Source organism: Pongo pygmaeus, chromosome 9 (assembly GCF_028885625.2).
Source record: "Pongo pygmaeus isolate AG05252 chromosome 9, NHGRI_mPonPyg2-v2.0_pri, whole genome shotgun sequence".
In the NCBI taxonomy this organism is placed as follows: Eukaryota; Metazoa; Chordata; class Mammalia; order Primates; family Hominidae; genus Pongo; species Pongo pygmaeus.
This window is the reverse complement of record NC_072382.2, coordinates 6141345-6164225: the sequence shown is the minus strand read 5'-3', so window position 1 is coordinate 6164225 and position 22881 is coordinate 6141345. Positions and strand designations below refer to the sequence as shown.

The window sequence follows — 22881 nt, the reverse complement described above, 5'->3', positions numbered from 1 at the left end:
GGTTGTGAAGACTCGAAGACATACAAGGTCAGTAAAACTGAAGACATTGCATCCTGCTTGCTTCAAATGTGGAGAGGCAAACACAGGCTACTGGACCAGACGGGAACAGTTACCCACGGTGACAAAAGCAGGTCTCCAAAGCACAGCATTTTGGTTAGTGCATTCCAGATGTGTTAGCTACGACTGGGGACACCACCAACTTGAATAACACATTTTTCTTTTAACAAAACAAAAGTTTACCCTGCTTGGATGATGCTAAATGCCCTTAAGCACTAGGACTTCAGTTGCCACTGAGAAAGCACACCATTTCCATTCCATTGTGTGTGAAGCCACAACCCTACTAATTCCTTCATTAACTCAACAAGATTTGCATCCCTTAATAAATCCAAGCCGATGCCGAGACATCAGGGGAGACTTTATCAAATGTCCCCCAAGGGAGGGCAAGTCTGGAAGTAGTGGGGTTATGCTTCACAGGGTAGAGATACTGTTCTAGGAAAAAAAAAAACACCCAAATTTTCTGGAAGGAAAACTTCTGAGTTTTTTTAAGAGCAATTTTTCATCCCGAACTAAGATCAGGATTAATGCCTATTTTTCATTTGGTTTGTATCAGAAGAGCTCATTTTCCTTCCCAGCAGCTCCAGTGGAATTACTTTTTGGAATTAGAACTGAGATCAAACAAAGTGATGATGTCAATCATTGCTTCTTTCAGGTGCTTTCCAAAGCGATGAGAATCCTTTCATGTAAAAACAAAAACCAAAAACGTATTAAAACGTGGCCATCCCCACATTTCAAGCTTTTTCATTTGCAATCTGACCCAATGTTTCATTGAAATTCCTTTCTGCCAGTTCTCTAAGATCTGACCAACGTCTTAAAGCTTAACTTACACATTCCGGAGAAATGCTGATGGTAAAGAGGTGACAGCTGATGTGTTTGTGCGGGTGTGTTGTCGATCTAAGCCTTCCCCTAATGCCAATGCATTCATGCCACGGAAAACACAATGACCATCCTGAGCATGGTGGTTCATGCCTGTAATCCCAGCACTTTGGAATCTCTTGAGCCCAGGAGTTCAAGACCAGCCTGGGAAACATGGTGAAACCACGTTTTTACAAAAAATACAAAAATCAGCCAGTTGTGGTGGCACTCCCCTATAGTCTCAGCTACTCAGGAGGCTGAGGTAGGAGGATCCCCTGAGCCCAGGAGGCTGAAGCTGCAGTGAGCTGAGATCACACCACTGCACTCTAGCCTGGGTGGCAGAGTGAGACCCTGTCTAAAACAAACAAACAAGAAAAGAAAACCACAGTGAACAAATGAACCCCAACTTCCTCTGTTAACAGCGACAGTGGCATGGGTTGCCAGGCTATGTACGACAAGGAAAGCAGAATATAAATGAGGGCAATGTGCCACGCTAGGGAGGAGGTCCCTTTTTCCATCTACAGAGGAAGCCAGGGGTCCCCTGCTCTGTATGCAGATTTCTTAGCGTGTACCCATTATTCTTAGTTCACCTTCCAAGTGCTAAAGAGTCTGAAAGTTACAGCAGCACTCCAACATTAAGCTTCAAAACCATTGCTGCCAACAGAGGTAAACATGTTAAACCAAATTAGATACATTTTCTTTTTTTTTTTTTTCCTGAGACGGAGTCTCACTCCATCACCCAGGCTGGAGTGCAGTGGCATGATCCTGGCTCACTACAACCTCCATCTCCCAGGTTCAAGCGATTCTCCTGCCTCAGCCTCCCTAGTAGCTGGGATTACAGGTGTGTGCCACCACACCAGCTGAATTTTGTATTTTTAGTAGAGGCAGGGTTTCTCCATGTTGGCCAGGATGGTTTCAAACTCCTCACCTCAAGTGATTGGCCAGCCTCAGCCTCCCAAAGTGCTGAGATTACAGATGTGAGCCACTGTGCCCGGCTGAGATACATTTCTTTAAAACTAGGTAAAGAGAATTTTGAAATTCACTTATGGCTGGGCACAGTGGCTGAAGCCTGTAATCCCAACACTGGGAGGCTGAGGTAAGAGGATCGTGTGAGCCCAGGAGTTCGAGACTCGCCTGGGAAATGTGGGGAGACCCTGTCTGTACAAATAATTTTTTAATTAAAAAAATTTAGGCCAGGCGCGGTGGCTCATGCCGGTAATCCCAGCGCTTTGGGAGGCCGAGGCAGGTGGATCATCTGAGGTCAGGAGTTCGAGACCAGCCTGCCCAACATGGTGAAACCCCATCTCTACTAAAAATACAAAAAAATTAGCCGGGCGTAGTGGCGGGCGCCTGTAGTCCCAGCTACTCGGGAGGCTAAGGCAGGAGAATCACTTGAACCCGGGAGGCAGAGGTTGCAGTGAGCCAAGATCTCGCCCCTGCACTCCAGCCTGCACGACAGAGTGAGACTATGTCTCCAAAAAAAAAAAATTTTTTTAAAAAGCAGTCCATTTACGTGAAAATGCCCAAACCAAGTAAAAGCAGGCAGTTGAACTGACTTTTTCTGTCAAATTAAAGATGTGTTTCCTTAAAAAGAATAAAGTAAAAATAACCCATCTTCAGAAAAAGGAACTTCTTTTCATACATACCGTCTCAGGGCAAGAGAACTTGGAAGAAATGTGGAAATTGATGAGGTTCTCTCCCACAAGGATGTATGACACACCATAGCCGTCGTCAGCAACCTGGAGGACGAGGAAATTTGAATTTGTTGCTGGGAAATGAGACGATGTGAAAAAGGGACTTTCTAATGTTCTAAATGCAACACTGGCCGGGCTTGGTGGCTCCTCCTTGTAATCCTAGCACTTTGGGAGGCTGAGGCAGGCGGGTCACTTGAGCCCAGGGGTTCGAGACCAGCCTGGACAACATGGCGAAACCCTGTCTCTACAAAACACACACACACACACACACACACAAATTAGCTGGGCATGGTGGCATGCATCTGTAGTCCCAGCTACTCAGGAGGTGGAGGTGGGAGGATCACCTGAGATAGGGGAGATTCAGGCTGCCATGAGCCATGATCATGCTTACTGCACTCCAGCCTGGGTGACGGAGTGAGACCTTGTCTCAAAAAAAATAAAAAATAAGTGCAAGACTGCCAAGGACATCCATAGCAATGATCGGCAGTAATTCCTTTACAGCGGTAGAACCGCAAGGTAACGGGGGCACCCAGCACAGAGATGGGCCCATTACACCCCATTACCTATCCCATCACCACGCCCCACTGCGCCTCACCCAGCTCCGCTGCACTCACCGGTCCAAAGCCCCCTCCGCTGGACACGTACTCTGGGTTATTCTCCAAGTCAAACAGCTCCACTTGCTGCTGAGGGGTCTGGCTTGTTGATAATCTCCAAGGCTCAGATAAAACCTATTGAGTGAAACAGGGAAATGTTCCAACGACACTTTTCCTAACCCCTCCTCTACCGTCTCTCAGGAGTCGCCTTGGGAAGATGAGAAAAGCCTGGCTTGGTCTTTTGATTGTTCCAGACACCACAAGTCTATGTCTCCGAAGGCCTCGCTGGCTCAGGCAGCATCTGCAGAGAGGATGCGGGGTGGGTGGGGCCTCCAGACTGGGGCACGGAGTGCGGGGCGGGGGTGGGGGGCATACCAGCAAATAGCATCTCAGACAGTGAAGGTAACGGATATATCGAGTAAGATCCAGAACGGGGACAGAGGTGTCAGACTTGTACCAACTCCCACGAGCCAGCTGCCATATTTTCAGAGAATTTTCAAGCTGGCTGTTAAATACAGCCACTATTAAAAATTAAATTTGCCAGGCACAATGGTTCATGTCTGTAATCCCAGCACTTTGGGAGGTCGAGGCAGGCAGATTGCCTGAGCTCAGGAGTTCGAGACCAGCCTGGGCAACACGGTGAAACCCCTCTCTACTAAAATACAAAAAAAAAGAAAAAAATTAGCCAGGCATGGCAGCGTGTGCCTGTAATCCCAGCCACTCGGGAGGCTGAGGCAGGAGAATAGCTTGAACCCGGGAGGCAGAGGTTTCAGTGAGCGAAGATGGCGCCACTGCACTCCAGCCTGGGTGACAGAGCGAGACTCCATCTCCAAAAAATAAAAAATAAAATAAATAAATAAATAAATAAATAAATAAAAATTAAATTAAATTTGAGCTGGGCACAGTGGTGCACATCAGCTACTCAGAAGGCTAAGGATAAAGAATTGCTTGTGTCTAGGAGTTTGAGACCAGCCTGGGCAACACTGTGAGACCCTGTCTCAAAAAATAATAATAATACATTTCATAAACTTACAATAAAATAAAGGATTTTAAAAACAAAGGTGGTACGCATTCACAGCTCATCAGCCCCTAGTTACTTCCGTGCGTCTTACTGTGAGTAAGCTCTCGAGGTCTTCGGGTCTATTAAGTCAGGGGCTACGTGTGACAGCGAAGTTACTGAAGAAACGCGGTACTAAACGCGCTGCTCACATTTTCCATTTTATGACAGCTACGCCCACAGACCCTTTTTTTTTCAAATGCCCACTATGACATGAAAACAAGTTCATGCAAGGCTGTAGTAATTTACTAAGTTTTGGTCTAGCCAATACAACTGACGGAAGAAGTGGAAGAGACTTACTTCCTTAAGGAAAGGGGACTCCACGGCGAGATATTTAGACACCACGTAAAGGCAGAAGAGGTGACGATCGATCCCAGAGCCGGTCATGGCGAGGCGATACATATGCTGATGTTTCTCAGACGCCAACTTGAACAATTTCAGCCTCTGTTCCACCTGAGTGACAAAAGTTGGGATGGACATATGTTGCCTGTCTCAAGTTGAGCGGTTACGGATCTAGGTTAGCCACCACACCTGGCTAATATTTTTTGTTATTTTTAGTAGAGACGGGGTTTCAACATGTTGCCCAGGGTGGTTTCGAACTCCTGAGCTCAGGCAATCCGCCCGCCTCATCCTCCCAAAGTACTGGGATTACAGGTGTGAGTCACCGCGCCCGGTCTGACAGCCTTTCCAGATTGAAGTTTGTCTCGGAAAAAAGAGCCCTGGCCTGTGTCTCCTCTGGGGATCAGCAGAAAGCACCTGCACGCTGGAGTCAGGTGGACCCAGTGGCCTGGGTCTGACCTCGGCCATTAATGAGCGGAATGGCCCAGCAGCTGCTGAGTTCATCTAGGCCTCCGTTTCTTTATCTATGGAAATGAACTGATGACACTTCTCAGGACCACTGCTAAGAAAATTTAAAGGACAATGTACAGAACACCCCCAGGCCCCCAGCCTGGCACTTGGGGCCCAGCGTGGCAATGGCTCTAATAACCAATGGAAGGTCTCCGTGTGGCAGTCACAGCTCACCTACCCTGACACCAACTACCTGTTCAGTTCCAAAGCAGCCACCTGCTATGCCTTTCCTCACTGTGGTGTCCTGGCCTAATTTAAAGACTCTTGGGAAGTAGAATATGATTTGGAGAAGTATCATTTGTAACGTGCGTCTCTGTCCTTGTCCCTACCTTTACCTTTTAATATTTTAATACCTTCTGTACCCTTGAAAGGGGCAGAGGAAAGAAGCTGAATTGAGCACCCCTGAAGAAGAAGGTACAGGAATGATGAGATCAGAGAAGCTGGAGTGACGGCCTCCAGAAGCCTTTTAGGGAAGCGTGACAAGCATGCTGTGTCCTCAGCCTGATGGCACATTACCGTCTGGGCCGGGTCCACCATGGCCCGTACGAAGTCACACGACTCAGTGGTGCAGGAGCGCACGGTCTCCGTCCTCCCCTCTCGGAAGAGCCGGGTCATGGAGGCCTCGTATGTGAGGCAAAACTTGCCCATGTCCTGGGGAAAGAGAAGTACTTTAGTGCACGGCAGGGCATGCTGATCTGTCTAAAACGTAAGGAAGGATTGGGTAAGGTTGGCAAGGAGAAGTGGACTTCATCATCAACATTTTTTTGAGACGGGGTCTTGCTGTCAACCAGGCTGGCGTGCAATAGCATAATCACAGCTCACTGCAGCCTCAACCTCCCCCCGCTCAGGTGATCCCCCCACCTCGGCCTCCTGAGTAGCTGGGACTACAGGTGCATGCCACCATGCCGGGCTAATTTTTTTAAAAATTTTTTTGTAAAGACAGGGTTTCACCACATTGCCCAGGCTGGTCTTAAACTCCTGGCTCAAGCGATCCACCTGCCTTGGCTTCCCGAAGTGCTGGGATTACAGATGTGAGCCACTGTGCCCAGCCTATTGTCAATTTATGTTTTCAGTCTCTGGCTGCTTTTACATGTGGGTAGTTATGTGGCAGCAGACAGAGGTGTCACTGGCTTCAGGAAGGGCCTGGTGGAGGTGGGTCAGTTTCTAGGTTAACGAGGTTTCTGTTTCAAGATGTAACTGATACCATGACACCCCCCCCAACCCCCGAGTCCAACACACCTCCACTGCATTCCCTTCAGGCTAAGGTGCAGCCTGCAGCAGTGTACAGAAGGAATGCTGTGCACAGCAGGGGATCTGTGTTTGAAATAATTTAAAGACACAACGTATTGCCTGGAGCAATTCCACTGCATCTGGAAGATGGTGAGAATGATCTGGGAGAGACTGTGCTGGGGTGCAGGAGGAATGTCTTTAGCAGGAGGGCGGGAAGTGGGTGGGGCCGGAGCCCGAAGCACAGCCACTGCCCCTGTTAGACGGGAAGCCTCAGGTGGGCTGGCAGATGCACAGGGAAGGTCTCTTCCAAAAGCTCTGGGTGAAACAGAAGAAAGTGGGCCTGCTGAGGGCTGGGCTGGGGAGGAGGTGCTGGCAGCGCGAGAGGGGTGTGACGTGGCATTCAGGGGCATGGAAACACGGTGCCCGGGCCCACCGGGGTCAGCGCTCCTTCATGGGGAGGGGAGACAAGCCAGCTGTTGAATGCTTTTTTTCCAGCTAGGCCGGTTCCTTGGGAACAGAATCACAGCAGCTGGAGAGCTGGGCTGAACCCGGCAGCCTCTGCAGGCTCCCCAGGTGAGTTCAGGGGGACCAGGGAGCCGAGGTAAGGGATGGTCCCAAAGAACGATGGAACCCATGCCCAGCGAAGAGAAAACGGAGGGCAGGGAAGGACAAGGGGATGGGGTCAAGGAACGTGGGCATCTGGGCCTAAAGAGGACAGCACAGCAGGAGGGGCTGATGCCCCTGAGGCTGAGCCTTGGTGGAGATGCTGGGATAGTGCAGCAAGGGCCCCTGCTGGGAACAGCAGATGGTGGATAAGGACAGAGACAGAGTCCAAGGCAGCAAGCAGCTATGGGAGGAACAGCATCTGCGCGCTCTGCCCCAAGAGGGGGCCTGGGGCCACCAGGCCAGCTCAAAGAGGACCAGGTTCCAAGTGGGGATGAGACGGTGATAAGCAGCAGTTTATGGACCCAAGTGATTCCTGACTAGATACATCCCTGGACATTAGGGTGCACCCTGGCACAGGCCCTGGTGGCCCCAGGGTGGCAGACCTGCCAATCTGCAGAGGACACCATGTGGCAGGCTGACACTGTCAAACGAACCCAGAAGAGGGTGCCAGAGGCAAGGCTGGGCTGAGCACAGGGCCCGCTCAGCCTGGGAAGGGGGAGTTGGACAGAGCACAGGGCCCACTCAGCCTGGGGAAGGGACAGCCGGACAGAGCACAGGACCTACTCAGCTGGGGAATGGGGAGCCGGACAGAGCACAGGACCGGCTCAGCTGGGGAAGGCCTGGCACCTGCACACAGGCCCAGCTGAAGTCAGGCTCCTTACGGTGTAGCCAAGATCTCTGGAGGAGAGGAGGCCCCTGAAAGGCAGAAGGAAGCGTGCAGGCCCAGGGCCCTGTGAAATGAGAGCGCAACAGCCAGCAGAAAAAAGAAACTGAAGGTGTCGACAAGAACAGCAGCTTTGCAGAGAGAAGCGTCTAGAGACCGTGGGAGCACGTTGGACACCAGTGCCAAGTAGCACTTGCAGTGAGGACCTGGCTGAGCCCCCAGGATCCCCCCAGCATAGCTGGCCGCCTTGGGGAGCTCTCTCCCCCAACCCACAGATGCCACCAACCCTGGGGGCATGACACAACACTCAAGATTCCCTTGGGAGCGAGGGTCACAGGCCTGGGGCCTGCCATGAGGCCACGGGGCCTCCTGCTTCCCATGCTGATAGCAAACGCGCTTTCAGAGCACTTCCTGCATCTCCTCACTGCAGAGCACTTCACAGGCGCTCGTGATGAAGAAGTGGGGAGAGGGAGAGAAGCAGATAAAAGGGAAAGCGGAAATGTGGCATTTTAGTTATTTAATAAAGGTAAACTTGAAGTATATGATGCAATGATCCATTTGAACTCAACGTTCCAATATCAAACTTTAATTGTGTAAGTTATGAGAACAGTCATGCTTTGTGCCCACAGTTTAAAAGATAGTCATCTAAAAAACTTCTTGGCAAATGCATTGAATATTAGTGTACAAGCCCCACTTGAGCTCAGACGCCATCAAAGAGCCAAACCAGGTTACAACTGCGGCACCCTTGACCCACTGTGACCAGCCGCCATCAGGGGGATGGGCCTTCGCTGCCACCAAAACATCTCCAGTTTCTAAGAAGCAGGATTCAAAGACAGTCTATAGATATACTAACATATGCGGCATCACACGCTAGCACTGTTACTATGGGGCTAATGACTCAGGTTGGTAGGGCCTGGGGATTTTTCACCTCTCTAGTTTCAAAAAAAAAAAAAAGATTCCAAAGCAGGAGGCAAATAACTGCTGCAGACTAGAATTAACACCACTGTCTAGTGTCAGCATTCAATCCATATTCAATATTCAATACTGATTTACTAATGCTCCCGGCTCAGGCAATACTGTTGTAAGACAGATCATGCCTTTGCCCTCAATGAGCAAACATTCTAGCAGGAGAGAGGGATGAACAGAAAAACTGTATCACATCAAGTCAGGCCACTGAATAGAAATAACACAGGAACAGGAAGCAAGGGAACAGAGCAATGGGGGAGGGCCTAATTTTTTTTTTTTTTTTTTTTTTTGGAGACAGAGTCTCACTCTGTTGCCCAGGCTAGAGTGCAATGGTGTGATCTCGGCTTACTGCAACCTCTGCCTCCCGGGTTCAAGCAATTCTCGTGCCTCAGCCTCCTGAGTAGCTGGGATTAGAGATGCATGCCACCATACCTGGATAATTTTTGTATTTTTAGTAGAGATGGGTTTCCCCATGTTGGCCAGGCTGGTCTCAAACTCCTGACCTCAAGTGATCCACCTGCCTCAGCCTCCCAAAGTGCTGGGATTACAGGTGTGAGCCACTGTGCCCAGCCCAGGTAGGGGCTACTTTAAAAAGGAAATGGTAACATTACTGCCCTAACCAACTATATTGCAATTTGGCTGAGAGCAGCTGCCCCGGCAGAGCAAGTGCGAAGGTTAAGGCAGGAGGGACCTTGGCATACGTAAGAGCAGCAGAAGGCCAGTGTGGGAAAGCAGGATGAATAAGGCTGAAAGAGGTATTCGAGAAGGGTGGAGGGACAGACCAACAGCTGCTAACCTTGGGGAGATGTGAACTTGGTTGGGAAATGTATATTTATTTTAATTTCCTGTAAGCTCAAACTGGAAGACAGCACTTAGAAGCACAGGCAATAAACCACAGTAATCACTGGCAGTGCCTGTGAGTTTGAATAGAAAACCACAGGTGTTTTCATGTCAAATTATGGTTGGTGCAGTATCTATCCCAAGATCTTATTTATACACATCACTACTTCAATATTACAGCAGTTATCAGATCCACCGCCCGATCTTATTATTTAATGCATCAATAAAGAATTATACTTACTGTGCCACGAATATATGTTTAATATTTTGGCATATGCACTTTAACTGGTTACTCTTGTAACCTTGTGTATTTCATTTTATGCTTTATAAACATTAGTCTGAGAAGGGGTCCCCAGGCTCTCCCAGGCTGCCCAAGGGGTCCAGGGCAGAAAGAAGGCTCAGAAGTTTAGAAGAGACCCTCAGGGCCACAGCAGGGGTTCTGGATTTATGGAAAACCACAGGGAGGCTCTGCAGCTCCCAGCTGGGTTGAGATCGGTCTGAATGTTAATTTTTGAATGAATAAATCTGATGTATACTTTTAACAGATCACTTTAATGGATCTGTCATTTTTATTTTATTTTTTATCTTTTTGAGACAGAGTCTCACTCTATCGCCCATGCTGGAGTGTAGTGGTGTGATCTCAGCTCACTGTAACCTCCGCCTCCCGGGTTCAAGGGATTCTCCTGCCTCAGCCTCCCAAGCAGCTGGGATTACAGGTACCTGCCACCATGCCTGGCTAATTTTTTGCATTTTTTCGTACAGGCAGGGTTTCACCATGTTGGCCAGGCTGGTCTCGAACTTCTGACCTCAGGTGATCCACCTGCCTCAGCCTCCCAAACTGCTGGGATTACGGGCGTCAACTACCACGCCCGGCACTCCAGCCTGGGCAACAGAGTGACACTCCGTCAAGGAGGAAAAAAAAAAAAAAAAAAAAGAAAAGAAAAAGGAAACTTCACAACACCACCTGCTAATATTTTGCATTTATCCTTTCTAGACTTTGCATATAATGAAGCAAGGGTTGGGAAACTTCTGTAAAATGCAGAACAGGCTGTGCGGGCCAGGTGCTCTCTGTGGCAACTACTCTGCTCTCCCACTGGAGTGAGAATAGCACAGACAACATGTGAAAGCCGGGCATGGCCGTGCCCAGAACGCTTCACTGATGAACACTGAGACTTCACATAATTTTCACATGTCACAAAGTATTGGTTGCCTTTTGATTGCTTTTCAACTATTAAATATGTGAAACCATTCTTAGCTTTCTAAGCCACAAAAACAAAAACGAAAACAAAAACATGTGAAGGGCCAGGTTTGGCCTATGAGCCAGTCTGCAGATCATTGTAAGAAACACCTGATTTTCACATACTGCTTTTATGACTAAATATTTTTCCATATAATACGCCATAGATGGCCGGGCGTGGTGGCTCACACCTGTAATCCCAGCACTTTGAGAGGCCAAGGATTGCTTGAGCCTAGGAGTTCGAGACCAGCCTGGAAAACAAGGTGAAACCCCATCTCTACAAAAAATACAAAAATTAGACGGGCCTGGTGGTAAATGCCTATAGTCCCAGCTACCCGGGAGACTGAGGTGGGAGGATCGCCTGCACCCAGGGAGGTCGAGGATGCAGTGAGCCGTGATTGTGCTACTGTACTCCAGCCTGGGCAAGAGTGAGACCCTGTCTCAAAAATACATATACAAATATATATGCTATAGACATCACTTAATAGCTATATAATATTCCGCTGTATGAAAATACCATATTTTAATTTAGTATCATGAAAGGAAGAGTCACTCTGCCGAAACGAAAGGATTACACTGAAAACTTCGTGCAGGAAGCTGTCTTTCCTTTTGTTCCCAAGCAGAGAGCGACGGATAAAAGGCGAAATGTCTCCACTCTGTGTTCACCGGATTTTGTGTAACGAATATGTAACTGACGATTCCCCTACTGCCCCTTTTCTCTTGCATCATGGGAATTCCGTAACGTGGCCACGCCCTCCCTCCTTCCCCTTCTGCCTGCTTTTCCCTTTAAATACAGAAGCCTTCAAAACCACCTTTGGAGGAAGGCACAGGCCTGTCTCCCGGGCACGCATCCTTAACCTTGGCAAAATCAACTTCTAAATAAATTGAGACCTGTCTCAGATACTTTCTGGTTTCCAGCATTAACTTTTTTTTCTTTTTTTTTTCTGTGAGACGGAGTCTTGCTCTGTCACCCAGGCTGGAGTGCAGGGCGCGATCTCGGCTCACTGCAAGCTCCGCCTCCTGGGTTCATGCCATTCTCCTGCCTCAGCCTCCCGATTAACTGGGACTACAGGCACCCACCGCCACACCCAGCTAATTTTTTGTATTTTTAGTAGAGACGGAGTTTCATCGTGTTAGCCAGGATGGTCTCCATCTTCTGACCTCATGATCCGCCCATCTCGGCCTCCCAAAGTGCTGGGATTACTGGCGTGACCCACTGTGCCCGGCCTGCCAGCATTAACTTTTAAGATTTCTTCTTCTTCTTTTTTTATTCTTTGAGACGGAGTTTTGTTCTTATTGCTCAGGTTGGAGTGCAGTGGTGCGATCTTGGCGGCTCACTGCAACCTCCACCTCCCACGTTCAAGCGATTCTCCAGCCTCAGCCTCTCAAGTAGCTGGGATTACACGTGTGCGCCACCACCCGGCTAATCTTGTATTTTTAGCAGAGATGGGGTTTTACCACGTTGTCCTGGCTGGTCTCGAACTCCTGACCTCAAGTGATCCACCTGCCTAGGCCTCCCAAAGTGCTGGGTTTACAGGCACGAGCCACTGCGCCTGGCCAGATTTCCTCACATTTTTACAGTAAGCTTGCTCACACATGTTTTTTGTGTACCTACCCTTTTTCATGGATCACGTGCAGGGTCAAAGTTATTCTTCCCCAATGCATGTTTCCAACTGTGTGGTCTGTGCTGCTCCCAGGCCTGCCATGGGGCCCCTAAATTTATTAAAACTATTCCCAGCTGCTGCTATGAACATCCCTGCCTCAGTCCACCCTCACCAACATGAAAAAAAGTCTTTACCAACCCCATAGGCAAAAATCTAGTCTTGTTTAAGTTGCACTTGTTAGATTCTTGGTAAGATTAAGCTTATTACCTACACTCATTGACTGTATTATTCCTCTCTTGTGAACCACAGTTTCTGCTCTGACTCCTTATTTCTCTTGGATTATTTTTTTCCAAAGGCAACCACTTAGCCAGATTTCCCAACCCCATTTACTCACCAGCTCCCCGTCCCCCACTGATGTCAAATGCTCCCTCCATTACACGTTATTTCCCGGGCCTGCTTTTGTACAAGGACTGCAGCATTTTATTTTTATTAAAAACATTTTTTTTAAAGATAGGGTCTCATTGTCATCCAGGCTGTAGTGCAGTGGCACGATCACGGCTCACTGTAGCCTCCACCTCCAGGGCTCCAGTGATCCTCTCACCTTAGCCTCTGGAGTACCTTGGATTACAGGCATGCACCACCATGCTGGGATAATTTTTTTTTTTTTTTTGTATTTTTTGTACAGACAGAGTCTCACCATATTGCCCAGTCTGGTCTCAAACTCCTGGGCTCATGTGATCCACCTGCCTCAGCCTCCCAAAGTGCTGGGATTATAGGAGTGAGACCACTTTAATCACAACAGTCTTCTAACTCCTACACTTTGAGTTTTAGGATTTGAAAAAGTACATGTCCACCTCCCCCTGTCCCGCCTCCGCCTGATTGCTTTTCTTTTCAAAAACGTTACAGGTGACTCTCAAATGTTAGCCTTTTCAAGCTTCAAGATCAACTGGGCAAGCTCCTCTCCTGAAGCCCCTGCCTGACCTTCACTGTGTTCATATTAAATGTGTGAACTGGGCCAGGCATGGTGGCTCACGCCTGTAATCCCAGCACTTTTGGAGGCTGAGGCAGGCAGATCACTTGAGGTCAGGAGTTTGAGACCAGCCTGGCCAACATGGTGAAACTCCGTCTCTACTAAAGATACAAAAATTAGCCGGGTGTGGTGGCAGGTGCCTGTAGTTCCAGCTACTCGAGGGGCTGAGGCAGGAGAATCACTTGAACCTGGCAGCCGAGTGAGCAGCCGAGGCTGCAGTGAGCCGAGATCATGCCACTGCACTCCAGCCTGGGCAACAGAGTAAGGCTCCGTCTTAAAAAAAAAAAAAAAGTGTGAACTGGGAACATCCCTTCCTCTATAGTTCTGAAGTTTTTTTTCATTCAAAATCATGGCTTTTTCTCCCTCTCCCTGGGGAGGAGTTGGGGGGCGAGTGCTCCTCGGCCTTCTTCCCAGAGTCCAGTCTGCTTTATACATGTATGCCTGGAGGGTGGGGCCCCAGATTCTCGTTTCTATTACTTTCTCTTATTATAGTTCCCACTTGGCCATCGTCCTTATGCAAGAAAGCTGGTGGTCTTTGTGCGACTCTGCGCTGGGCCAGCTCACTGAGTGTGCCTCTTAATCGTCAAAGCCTTTCTGCTGTTCCGTCTCCTGAGCAGACATAAATGTTCCTCCTGCCCAATTACCCTGTCAGCTGCTAGAGGCATCCTCATCTTTCTTGTTTTAATGGGACTGCCTCCCACACTTTTACCTTGAAGCAGTAGCTAGCTATTAATACAAGATGCCATTTATCCTGTTAAGGAAAGAGCCCTATTACTAAGCCCCTTGACCAAGAGCTCTTATCAGGAATGGATGTTAAACGTGAAACGTCTTCTTAGGATCTGTGAAACTCACTATCCAGGCTCTTCTCTGACCCAACAGTATGGTTTAGTGTATGACTGGATTTACTGACACAAAACCAGCCTCTCACCGCTGGTGTACGCCACTGTTGGTGACTATTCTTTTCCTACAGTGCTGGATTCTAGTTGCTAAGATTTTATGGAGGGTCTCTGTACTTCCATTCATGAGGGAAGCTGGTCTGTGCTTCCTTTTTCTGTGTTTACCTGCGGCACAGTGGTGAAAGCCACAGGTTCTGGAACAAGCCTGCCTGGTTCCGATCTCGGTCCTGCTGCGTAGGAGCTGGAGCCCTCAGGCAAGATGCTTCACCTCCGAGTGTGGAAAGCAGAGATGAAGAGATGCCCTCCTCAGGGCTGTCCTGAAGTTTCGCTCGCTCCTGCCAAGTACTTGGCACAGTGGTGGGTGCCCCTTGCACCTCATTCCCATGCCAGGGCCCTGTGGGTTCTGGGGAGCAGATGGGGTGGCTTCATTTCTTTGTGGAATCTCTTAGCTGCAAGCTCTTTGGAGCCATGAGGGTGGCTCCCTGACAACGTCTCACTTTGGTCCACGGACCAGAGACCTTTTCAGGTTTTCTACCTTGAGTCAACGTCACTAATTTGTACTGCTTGCAGAATAGTCATTTCATCAAGTTTTAAAATGTACAAAACTGGAGCGTGGCATTCCCTTACTAAACTCCTCTCTGAGTCCTGCACTTACTTGCAGGGAATTCTTTTAAAAAAGAAAAAAATTTAAAAAGATAAAATAACATCCTTTCTGTAGGTAAGGTATCAACTGCTTGCATGCCCTCATACTGCACGTTTATGGGCGAAATCTGCTCATCAATTCTCAAAATCCAGCTCATTGATTCTGAGATGCGATGCCTCTATTCCATGTCACCTTTTAATCACGTGATCTTTAGTCAATGTTCTGTCACAGACAGGAGCTTGTCACTGTGCTCCTGGTGCTCTGCCCAGCTGCTTCTGGTTTACGCATAGCGAGCATGTTACTTGGGAAAGCAAAGCTTCGTAACTGTGACAGTCTTTACAGAACTGTATTAGCATACATTTTAAATATGATTTTGGCCCATTCATTCCAGTTCATCTGATATTAACACTGCCTCTTACTTCTCTGTAACTGTTTATTTTCTTAACTTTAGGTGGAGAGAGCACAGACTCTGGAGCTGCCGGCCAGCTTTATCCCTGCCTAGTGCCACCCTGGCAAGCACCTGGTCTCTCTGCACCTGTTTCCTCACCTGTAAAATGGGATAACGAGAGTTTCTGGGGCATAATGGGGACTTGTAAATTTTTAAAAATGGGATAACAAGAGTGCCTCCCAGGTGGAGAGACAGTGAAGTATGATGTACGTGATGCACCAAGCAAAACTCAACAATGGTACAATCGTTACCAAGGTTGGGGGGCAGTGCCACACGCTGCATATGTGTACAGCACTCAAGTTTTAAAACAAGGCCGGGCACAGTGGCTCACACCTATAATCCCAGCACTTTGGGAAGCCAAGGCGGGTGGATCACCTGAGGCCAGGAGCTCGAGACCAGCCTGGCCAACATGGTGAAACCCCATCTCTACTAAAAATACAAAAAATTAGCTGGGCATGGTGGTGCACACCTGTAATCCCAGCTACTCGGGAGGCTGAGGCAGGAGAATTGCTTGAACCCGGGAGGTGGAGGTTGCAGTGAGCCGAGATCATGCCATTGCACTCCAGCCTGGGCAACAAAAGTGAGATTCTGTCTCAAAAAAAATGCTGGGAATATCTCAAGCCAATGCCACGATGACTTCTGCTGCCCCTGGAAACCAAGGGCCCCCTCTCTGGGATGGAATGCTCCCTCCAATGGACAAGAAGACCCATTTATGTCCCTACTAGGGGTTCAGGCTGCTCCTCCAACAGGGGTTGCCAGGTGCAAGCCAAAATATGGCCGGTGCTCAGAAAAAGGAGATGGAAATGCCACGTGTATACAGGGGATCCAGCCCATGGCACCTCCAAGTGGCTGGAGTTTCTCCTTTTATGGAAGGGGATGTCAAAGGCCAGAGACGTTAAGTAATTTGCCCACAGCCATCACTTAATAGCTATATAATATTCCACTGTATGAAAATACCATAATTTAATTTAGTATCGTGAAAGGAAGATTTACTCTGCCAAAAGGAAAGGATTAAGCTGAAAGCTGAGTCATGCAAGAAGCTTCTTTTTATTTTGTTCCCAAGCAGAGAGCGACAGATGAAACGTGGACCATGTCCACTCTGTACTCACCTGACCTGTGTAAAGTGCAGATCTACCGAGCGCCAGACGAATACGTAACTGACTATTCCCCCACCTGCCCACACTATTTCCACTTTAGCAAATGCTAGGATTCGGGGCTTATTTTGGGGCTTAACTCTCCCTCTGCACAGTGATGAGATCTCACTTTGTCCCCATCCTCCAGATTCTCCCTCTTGCATGTCAGCTGGGAATCTACGCCTGCTGGAGGGGGATTTGCGAACTTCGCCCGCGTGCGTGGTGAAACACCCCACGCCACCCGGCCCCCGGAGACCGGGGTGGTGGGGGGAGCTGTGCTGCTCCTATGCCGGGTTTCGGGCCTTCCCTCCCCACTGGGTGAACAGTCTTGGGCAGGTGTAGGAACCCCCAAAGTGCTCACGACAAAACCCTAGGCGGTCGGTTCTTACCTTGTAGTGCGCCAGCTGGAGGGCCAGCTGCACAAAGGCGTCCGGGCTCGTGCGACATTTCTTGATGATTCCTTTACCAAAGGCAACGAATGGGAAGGAATGGAAATCCACGTCGTTTGCCAGAAGATTTGCGGTGTTCAGGGAGGTCTCTATAACCTCTTGACACTTGAGAGAAAGAAGAAAAAGGTTTTACGGAACGAGGGGAGAAAAGTACTGACGCACACCCAGAAGGAAATCGGAGGCTGGCTTTTAGTGCAGCTACAAACTCGGTACTGGGAAGTACACAAATGTTTTCCTGACCCAGAAGCCCTAGTAAGTTAGGGGCATGGCTCCCTGACCCCGGAGGAGCAGCTGCAATGTTACAGTAGGTAGCGGGTCTGACATGAGCAGGCCAGGAGAGGGCTTCCTCCGACACACACTGGGAATGTCAGGCGACCATCAGTGATGGTCAGGTGGTTGTGAACTGTCTCTCTAAAATAATAATCGGTCACAGCCGGTGCCAGGGAAAGACAGTCTCCCAGTAGATAGAAATGGAGCTGGTGACCAGCAACTTCCCGATAAGATCTCAAGCGTTGGGCGAGTAGGCTCGAGCATGCGCACTGAGAAGCAAAATGGCGGAATCTAACTGGAGTATGAGCTTCCTCTAGAATGCTAGACAGGCAAGGGAAGAACACCTCAAGTGAGCATGCGCACAACTCCAGTAAACACACGGCGCATGCTCCCTTCCCAAGCGCTGGCAGCCACTGTGCATGCGGACAGCCCACAACAAGGGAGGAATCGGGAGAAGTAACACAAGACCCTGGAAGCATGCCAGTGTATAAAACTTCAAGTCAAGAGGTCAAACCTCGCACTTAATCTCCCAAGTTGGCCGCTTGGCCCTTTTCCAAATGTACTTTCCTTCTTTCGTTCCTAAAGTTTTTTTAATAAACTTTCCTGCTCTTAAACTTGGTCTCTCCTGCCTTCTGCCTCACAGTCAAATTCGTTCTGAGAAGGCAAGAGTTGAGGTTGCTGCAGACCCGTACAGATATGTTCTGCTGCTAACAGGAACACGGGTAGGGGACGGGGCCACCCTGGCTTCCAGTGTGACCCCAAAGGGTGTTTCAAATAGTCACACGTCATCTTATGATGACGTCATCACAGTGGCAATAAAGAAACACATTTTTTACTTTTTATTATTTATTTATTTTTATTTATTTGAGACAGGGTCTCGCTCTGTTGCCCAGGCTGGAGTGCAGTGGCGCCATCTCTGCTCACTGCACCCTGTGCCTCCCCTGGTTCAAGCCATTCTCCTGCCTCAGCCTCCCGAGTAGCTGGGACTACAGGCACTTACCACTATGCCCGGCTAATTTTTGTATTTTTTGTAGAGACGAGGTTTCACCATGTTGGCCAGGCTGGTCTCGAACTCCTGACCTCAGGTGATCCCCCCACATCGGCCTCTCAAAGTGCTGGAATTACAGGCATGAGTCACTGCGCCCGGCCAAGAAACACATTTTTAAAAATAAATCTTAGGCCGGGCGTGGTGGCCCATGCCTGTATTCCAGCACTTTTGGGGGCCGAGGCGGGTGGATCACGAGGTCAGGAGATCAAGACCATCCTGGCTAACACGGTGAAACCCCATCTCTACTAAAAGTACAAAAAGAATTAGCCGGGCATGGTGGCAGGCACCTGTAGTTCCCAGCCACTCAGGAGGTTGAGGCAGGAGAATGGTGTAAACCCGGGAGGCAGAGCTTGCACTGAGCCCACATTGCGCCATGGCACTCCAGCCTGGGTGACAGAGCGAGACTCCATCTCTAAATAAATAAATACATACATACATAAATCTTAGAAAATAAATGGACAACCATACAATGAAATATTCAACACTAGACATAAATGAGCCATAAAACTATGAAAAGACTTGGAGGAAATTTAAACGCTTATTACTAAGTGAAAGAAGCCAATCTGAAAAAGCTACACACGGATGATTCCAATTACAGCAGCAACGCTTCATCCATGTGGATCCATTCTAAGACCCCCTGTAGATGTCTGAAACTTCAGATAGTGCCAAACATTATATATACAGTGTTATCTCAATCTCGTAACCAAGACAGCCACTAAATGGGTAGCACCTACGGCACGGACACACTGGACAAAGGGATGATTCCACCCTGGGTGGGACCGCACAGGACAGCAGGAACTTTCATCACACTACTCAGAATAGCATGCAACTTGAAACTCATGAATTGCTTACTCCTGGAATTTTCTGTTTAATATTTTCGGACCTTGGAATTGAAATCTCAGAAGGTGAAACCTCAGCTAATGGGGGGAACTACTGTATGTGACATTCTGGAAAAGGTAAAACTATGGGGACAGTGAATATGATTCGTGGTTGCCAGGGGCTAGCAGGAAGGAAGAATACATAGGCGAAGCACAGAAGATGTTTAGGGCAGTGAAACGATTCTGTATGTCACTGTAATGGCAGACACAGGGCATTGTACATGTGTCAAAACCCAGACAATGTACAACACCAACAGTAAATCCACCATGGGCCTTGGTTGGTGCAGGTGTGTCAGTTGTAACAAATGCATCGCTCTGTTGGGGATGTGGATAGTTGGGGAGGCTGTGTATGTGCAGGGAGAGGGGTGTATGGGAACTCAGTTTTGCTATGAACCCAAAACTGTTCTAAAAAATAAAGTTTGTTAAAAGAAATTTTTAAAAACTAAGTGGTAAGTGACTTGGTGAGCTACCAGGACTCTAAGCCCAAGTGCTCTGCAGAGGTTTCAGCTCTCTGCAGAATCCACACCAGCCCTGCAGCCACAGGGCAAGCAGACGCAATGGGCTACGACCACAGCACACAGTACTTCACTACGTGGAAAATTATTTCTGGCCCGGGCGCGGTGGCTTACGCCTATAATCCCAACACTTTGGGAGGCCAGACGGGTGGCTTGCTTGAGCTCAGGAGTCTGAGACCAGCCTGGGCAACGTGGCAAGACCCTGTCTCTACCAAAAATATAAAAATTAGCTGGGTGCGGTGGCGTGCACCTGTGGTCCCGGATACTCAGGAGGCTGAGGTGGGAGGATTGCTGGACCTGGGGAAGTTGAGGCTGCGGTGAGCTGTGACCACACCACTGCACTCCAGCCTAAATGACAGAGCATGACCCTGTCTCAAATAAATAAATAAATAAATTTAAAAAGAAAATGGTGGGCCGGGTGCAGTGGCTCACGCCTGTAATCTCAGCACTTTGGGAGGCCGAGGCAGGCAGATCACGAGGTCAGGAGTTCGAGACCAGCCTGGCCAACGTGATGAAAACCCGTCTCCATTAAAAATACAAAAATGAGCTGGGCATGGTGGCAGGCGCCTGTAATCCTAGCTACTTGGGAGGCTGAAGCAGGAGAATTGTTTGAACCTGGGAGGCAGAGGTTGCAGTGAGCTGAGATGGCGCGATTGCACTCCAGCCTGGGTGACAGTATGAGACTACGTCTCAAAAAAAAAAAAAAAAAAATGGTATCTTAGACTCCAGGGAATTTCTCCTTGGATTAAGTGAACTAGGATTTGGTATTTGCAACCCTAAAATTCCTTCCCAAAAGGGCTCCTGTGAATGGGCTGCCTCTGGGTGTGTTTAAGAGGTACCAAAATGAATTAAACTTTGAGAATTATAAATGAGCAATTTAGAGGCTTTCAGCTCTAACCTATGTGATTTTGGCTTTTAGTTTTTGATTATGAGCATTTTGTAGATGTCTAGTTAAGTTTGAGCTGGAAATCACACTGACAATCTTAGCCAGAAGCTTCAAACAGAAGAAGAAATATTTACCGAGGCTTCCGAGGCAACAGGAGCTGTGACAGCCCCGCAGACCCACGGAACTCCCTGAGCAAACAACTTTCAGCCTCAGTGGTCTTCAACTGAGCTCATGATAGGGCAGGAACTACAGTTGGAAAATTAATCTGTAAGACTTCAAATGTGTTTCCCATCCCAGGTAAGTAACAATGGTTGGATAATCCGGACTTACTTCCCCCGGGATGTCCCACTGCAGCCTGGTGGGGTACGGAATGTTCGGATTGGTGTCGCCTTTGCAGTGACCATCCTCTGCATAGCCCAGCTGGAGGCTGTCAGTGGACATGACGTACTGTCAAAAGAACGAAATTATTACAACTAACAGTGGTACACAAAACACATTAACCTCCAACATGAACAGAGGGTTGTTCTTTGCAGAGATGTTACAAAGTTTGCACCACAGCTGTTAATGCTTCCAGTATGCTCAGCACCTAATGAGGTGGATCTTATCTCCATGTCAGATGTGACAGAGAGAGGACAGACGAGGGCTAAGGGCTTGCTCAAGTTTGTGACGCTCTCCTTTCACTGGCAAGTAAACCTAAGCCAATTTATTCAACGGTGTTTATTGGGCACCTACTATGGGTCGGAACCACTGTAGCACCAGCGGCATCCAGGCCCTGGTGACAGCGCAGACAAGAACTACGTTTTGTGAACAAAACAGACAAGAATTCTTGCCCTTCCTTAAAAAGTGAAATATACCTGTATGACCCAGCAGTTCCACTCCTAGGTATATACTCAATGAAATGAAATGAATAGATGTTCACACAAAAACTTGTACAGAATGTTCAGAGCAGCATTATTCATAATAACCAAAGAGTGGAAACAACACAAATGCCTATCAACTGATGAAGAGATAAACAAAGTGTGGTCAATCCATACAATGAGATATTATCCAGCCCTAGAAAGGAATGAATTCCAGGTACATGTTACAACGTGTTAAACCTTGAAAACATTATGCTGAGTGAAAAGAAGCAGGCAGGCGCGGTGCCTCACTTCAGTAATCCCAGCACTTTGGGAGGCCAAGTTGGGAGGACTGCTGGAGGCCAGGAGTTCCAAACCAGCTGGGCAACATAGTGAGATCTTATCTCTACAAGAAATTTAAAAAATTAGCCAGGTGTGGTGGCACATGGCTGTACTCCCAGTTACTGAGGAGGCTGAGGTGGGAAGACCACTTGAGCCCAGGAGGTCATGGTTTCAGTGAGTCATGACTGTGCCACTGCACTCCAGCCTGGGCGACAGAGCAAGACCCTGTCTCTAAAAAAGAAAGAAAAGAAAGCGAAAGAAAAGAAAGAGAAAGAAAAGAAAAAAGAAGTCAGACATTGAAGACCACATATTGTATGATTCTATCTATATAAGATGTCCAAAATAGGCACATACATACACACAGAAACATTAGTGGTTATCAGGAACCTGGGGGAGAAAGGAATGAGGGGTTTCTTTTGGAGGTGATAAAAATAGTACAGAATTAGGCTGGGCTCCGTGGCTCACGACTGTAATCCTAGTGCTTTGGGAGGCCAAGGCGGGCAGATCACTTTAGGTCAGGAGTTCGAGACCAAGCTGCCAACAAGGGCAAACCCTGCCTCTACCAAAAATACAAAAATTAGGTGGGTGTGGCGATGCATGCCTGTAATCCCAGCTACTCGGGAGGCTAAGCTGTGATTGTTGCACAAGCACCTCGTGAATATACTAAAACCCACTGAATTGTATAATTTTTTTTTTTTTTTTTTGAGATGGAGTCTCGCTCTGTCGCCCAGGCTGGAGTGCAGTGGTGTGATCTCGGCTCACTGCAAGCTCCGCCTCCCGGGTTCACGCCATTCTCCTGCCTCAGCCTCCCGAGTAGCTGGGACTACAGGCGCCGCCACCACGCCCGGCTAATTTTTTTGTATTTTTAATAGAGATGGAGTTTCACCATGTTAGCCAGGGTGGTCTTGATCTCCTGACCTCGTGATCTGCCCGCCCTGGCCTCCCAAAGTGCTGGGATTACAGGCGTAAGCCACGGCGCCTGGCCGAATTGGATACTTTTAAAGGGTGGATTTTAAGGTATGTGACTTATATCTCAACTAAAAAAATTAATTTTTTTAAAAAGAGGAATCCCTGTGCTCAGGAAGCTTACATTCTAGCGAGGGAGGTAAAAACAACAACACAAGTTCAGGGTAACTGTCAGCTGGTGAGGGGGTGGGGTGGGTGGAAGGCGCCGCTAATACTTGGGGGTCACGAT

At 48.4% G+C, this 22881-nt stretch overlaps 1 protein-coding gene across 1 annotated transcript in view; it reads right to left on the bottom strand.

The window, feature by feature from the left end:
- Positions 1–212: 212 nt before the first annotated feature.
- CPT1A (carnitine palmitoyltransferase 1A) overlaps positions 213–22881 on the bottom strand; it is an 87330-nt gene continuing 64661 nt past the window's right edge. Inside the window, exons 13-19 of the mRNA XM_054439228.2 lie at positions 20839–20955; positions 16852–17016; positions 5622–5756; positions 4557–4709; positions 3221–3334; positions 2559–2651; positions 213–733 (exon numbers count right to left, since the gene is read on the bottom strand). Of these exons, the coding sequence (XP_054295203.1) occupies positions 647–733; positions 2559–2651; positions 3221–3334; positions 4557–4709; positions 5622–5756; positions 16852–17016; positions 20839–20955 (864 nt within the window). The 3' untranslated portion in view covers positions 213–646. The remainder of the gene's footprint in view (positions 734–2558; positions 2652–3220; positions 3335–4556; positions 4710–5621; positions 5757–16851; positions 17017–20838; positions 20956–22881) is intronic.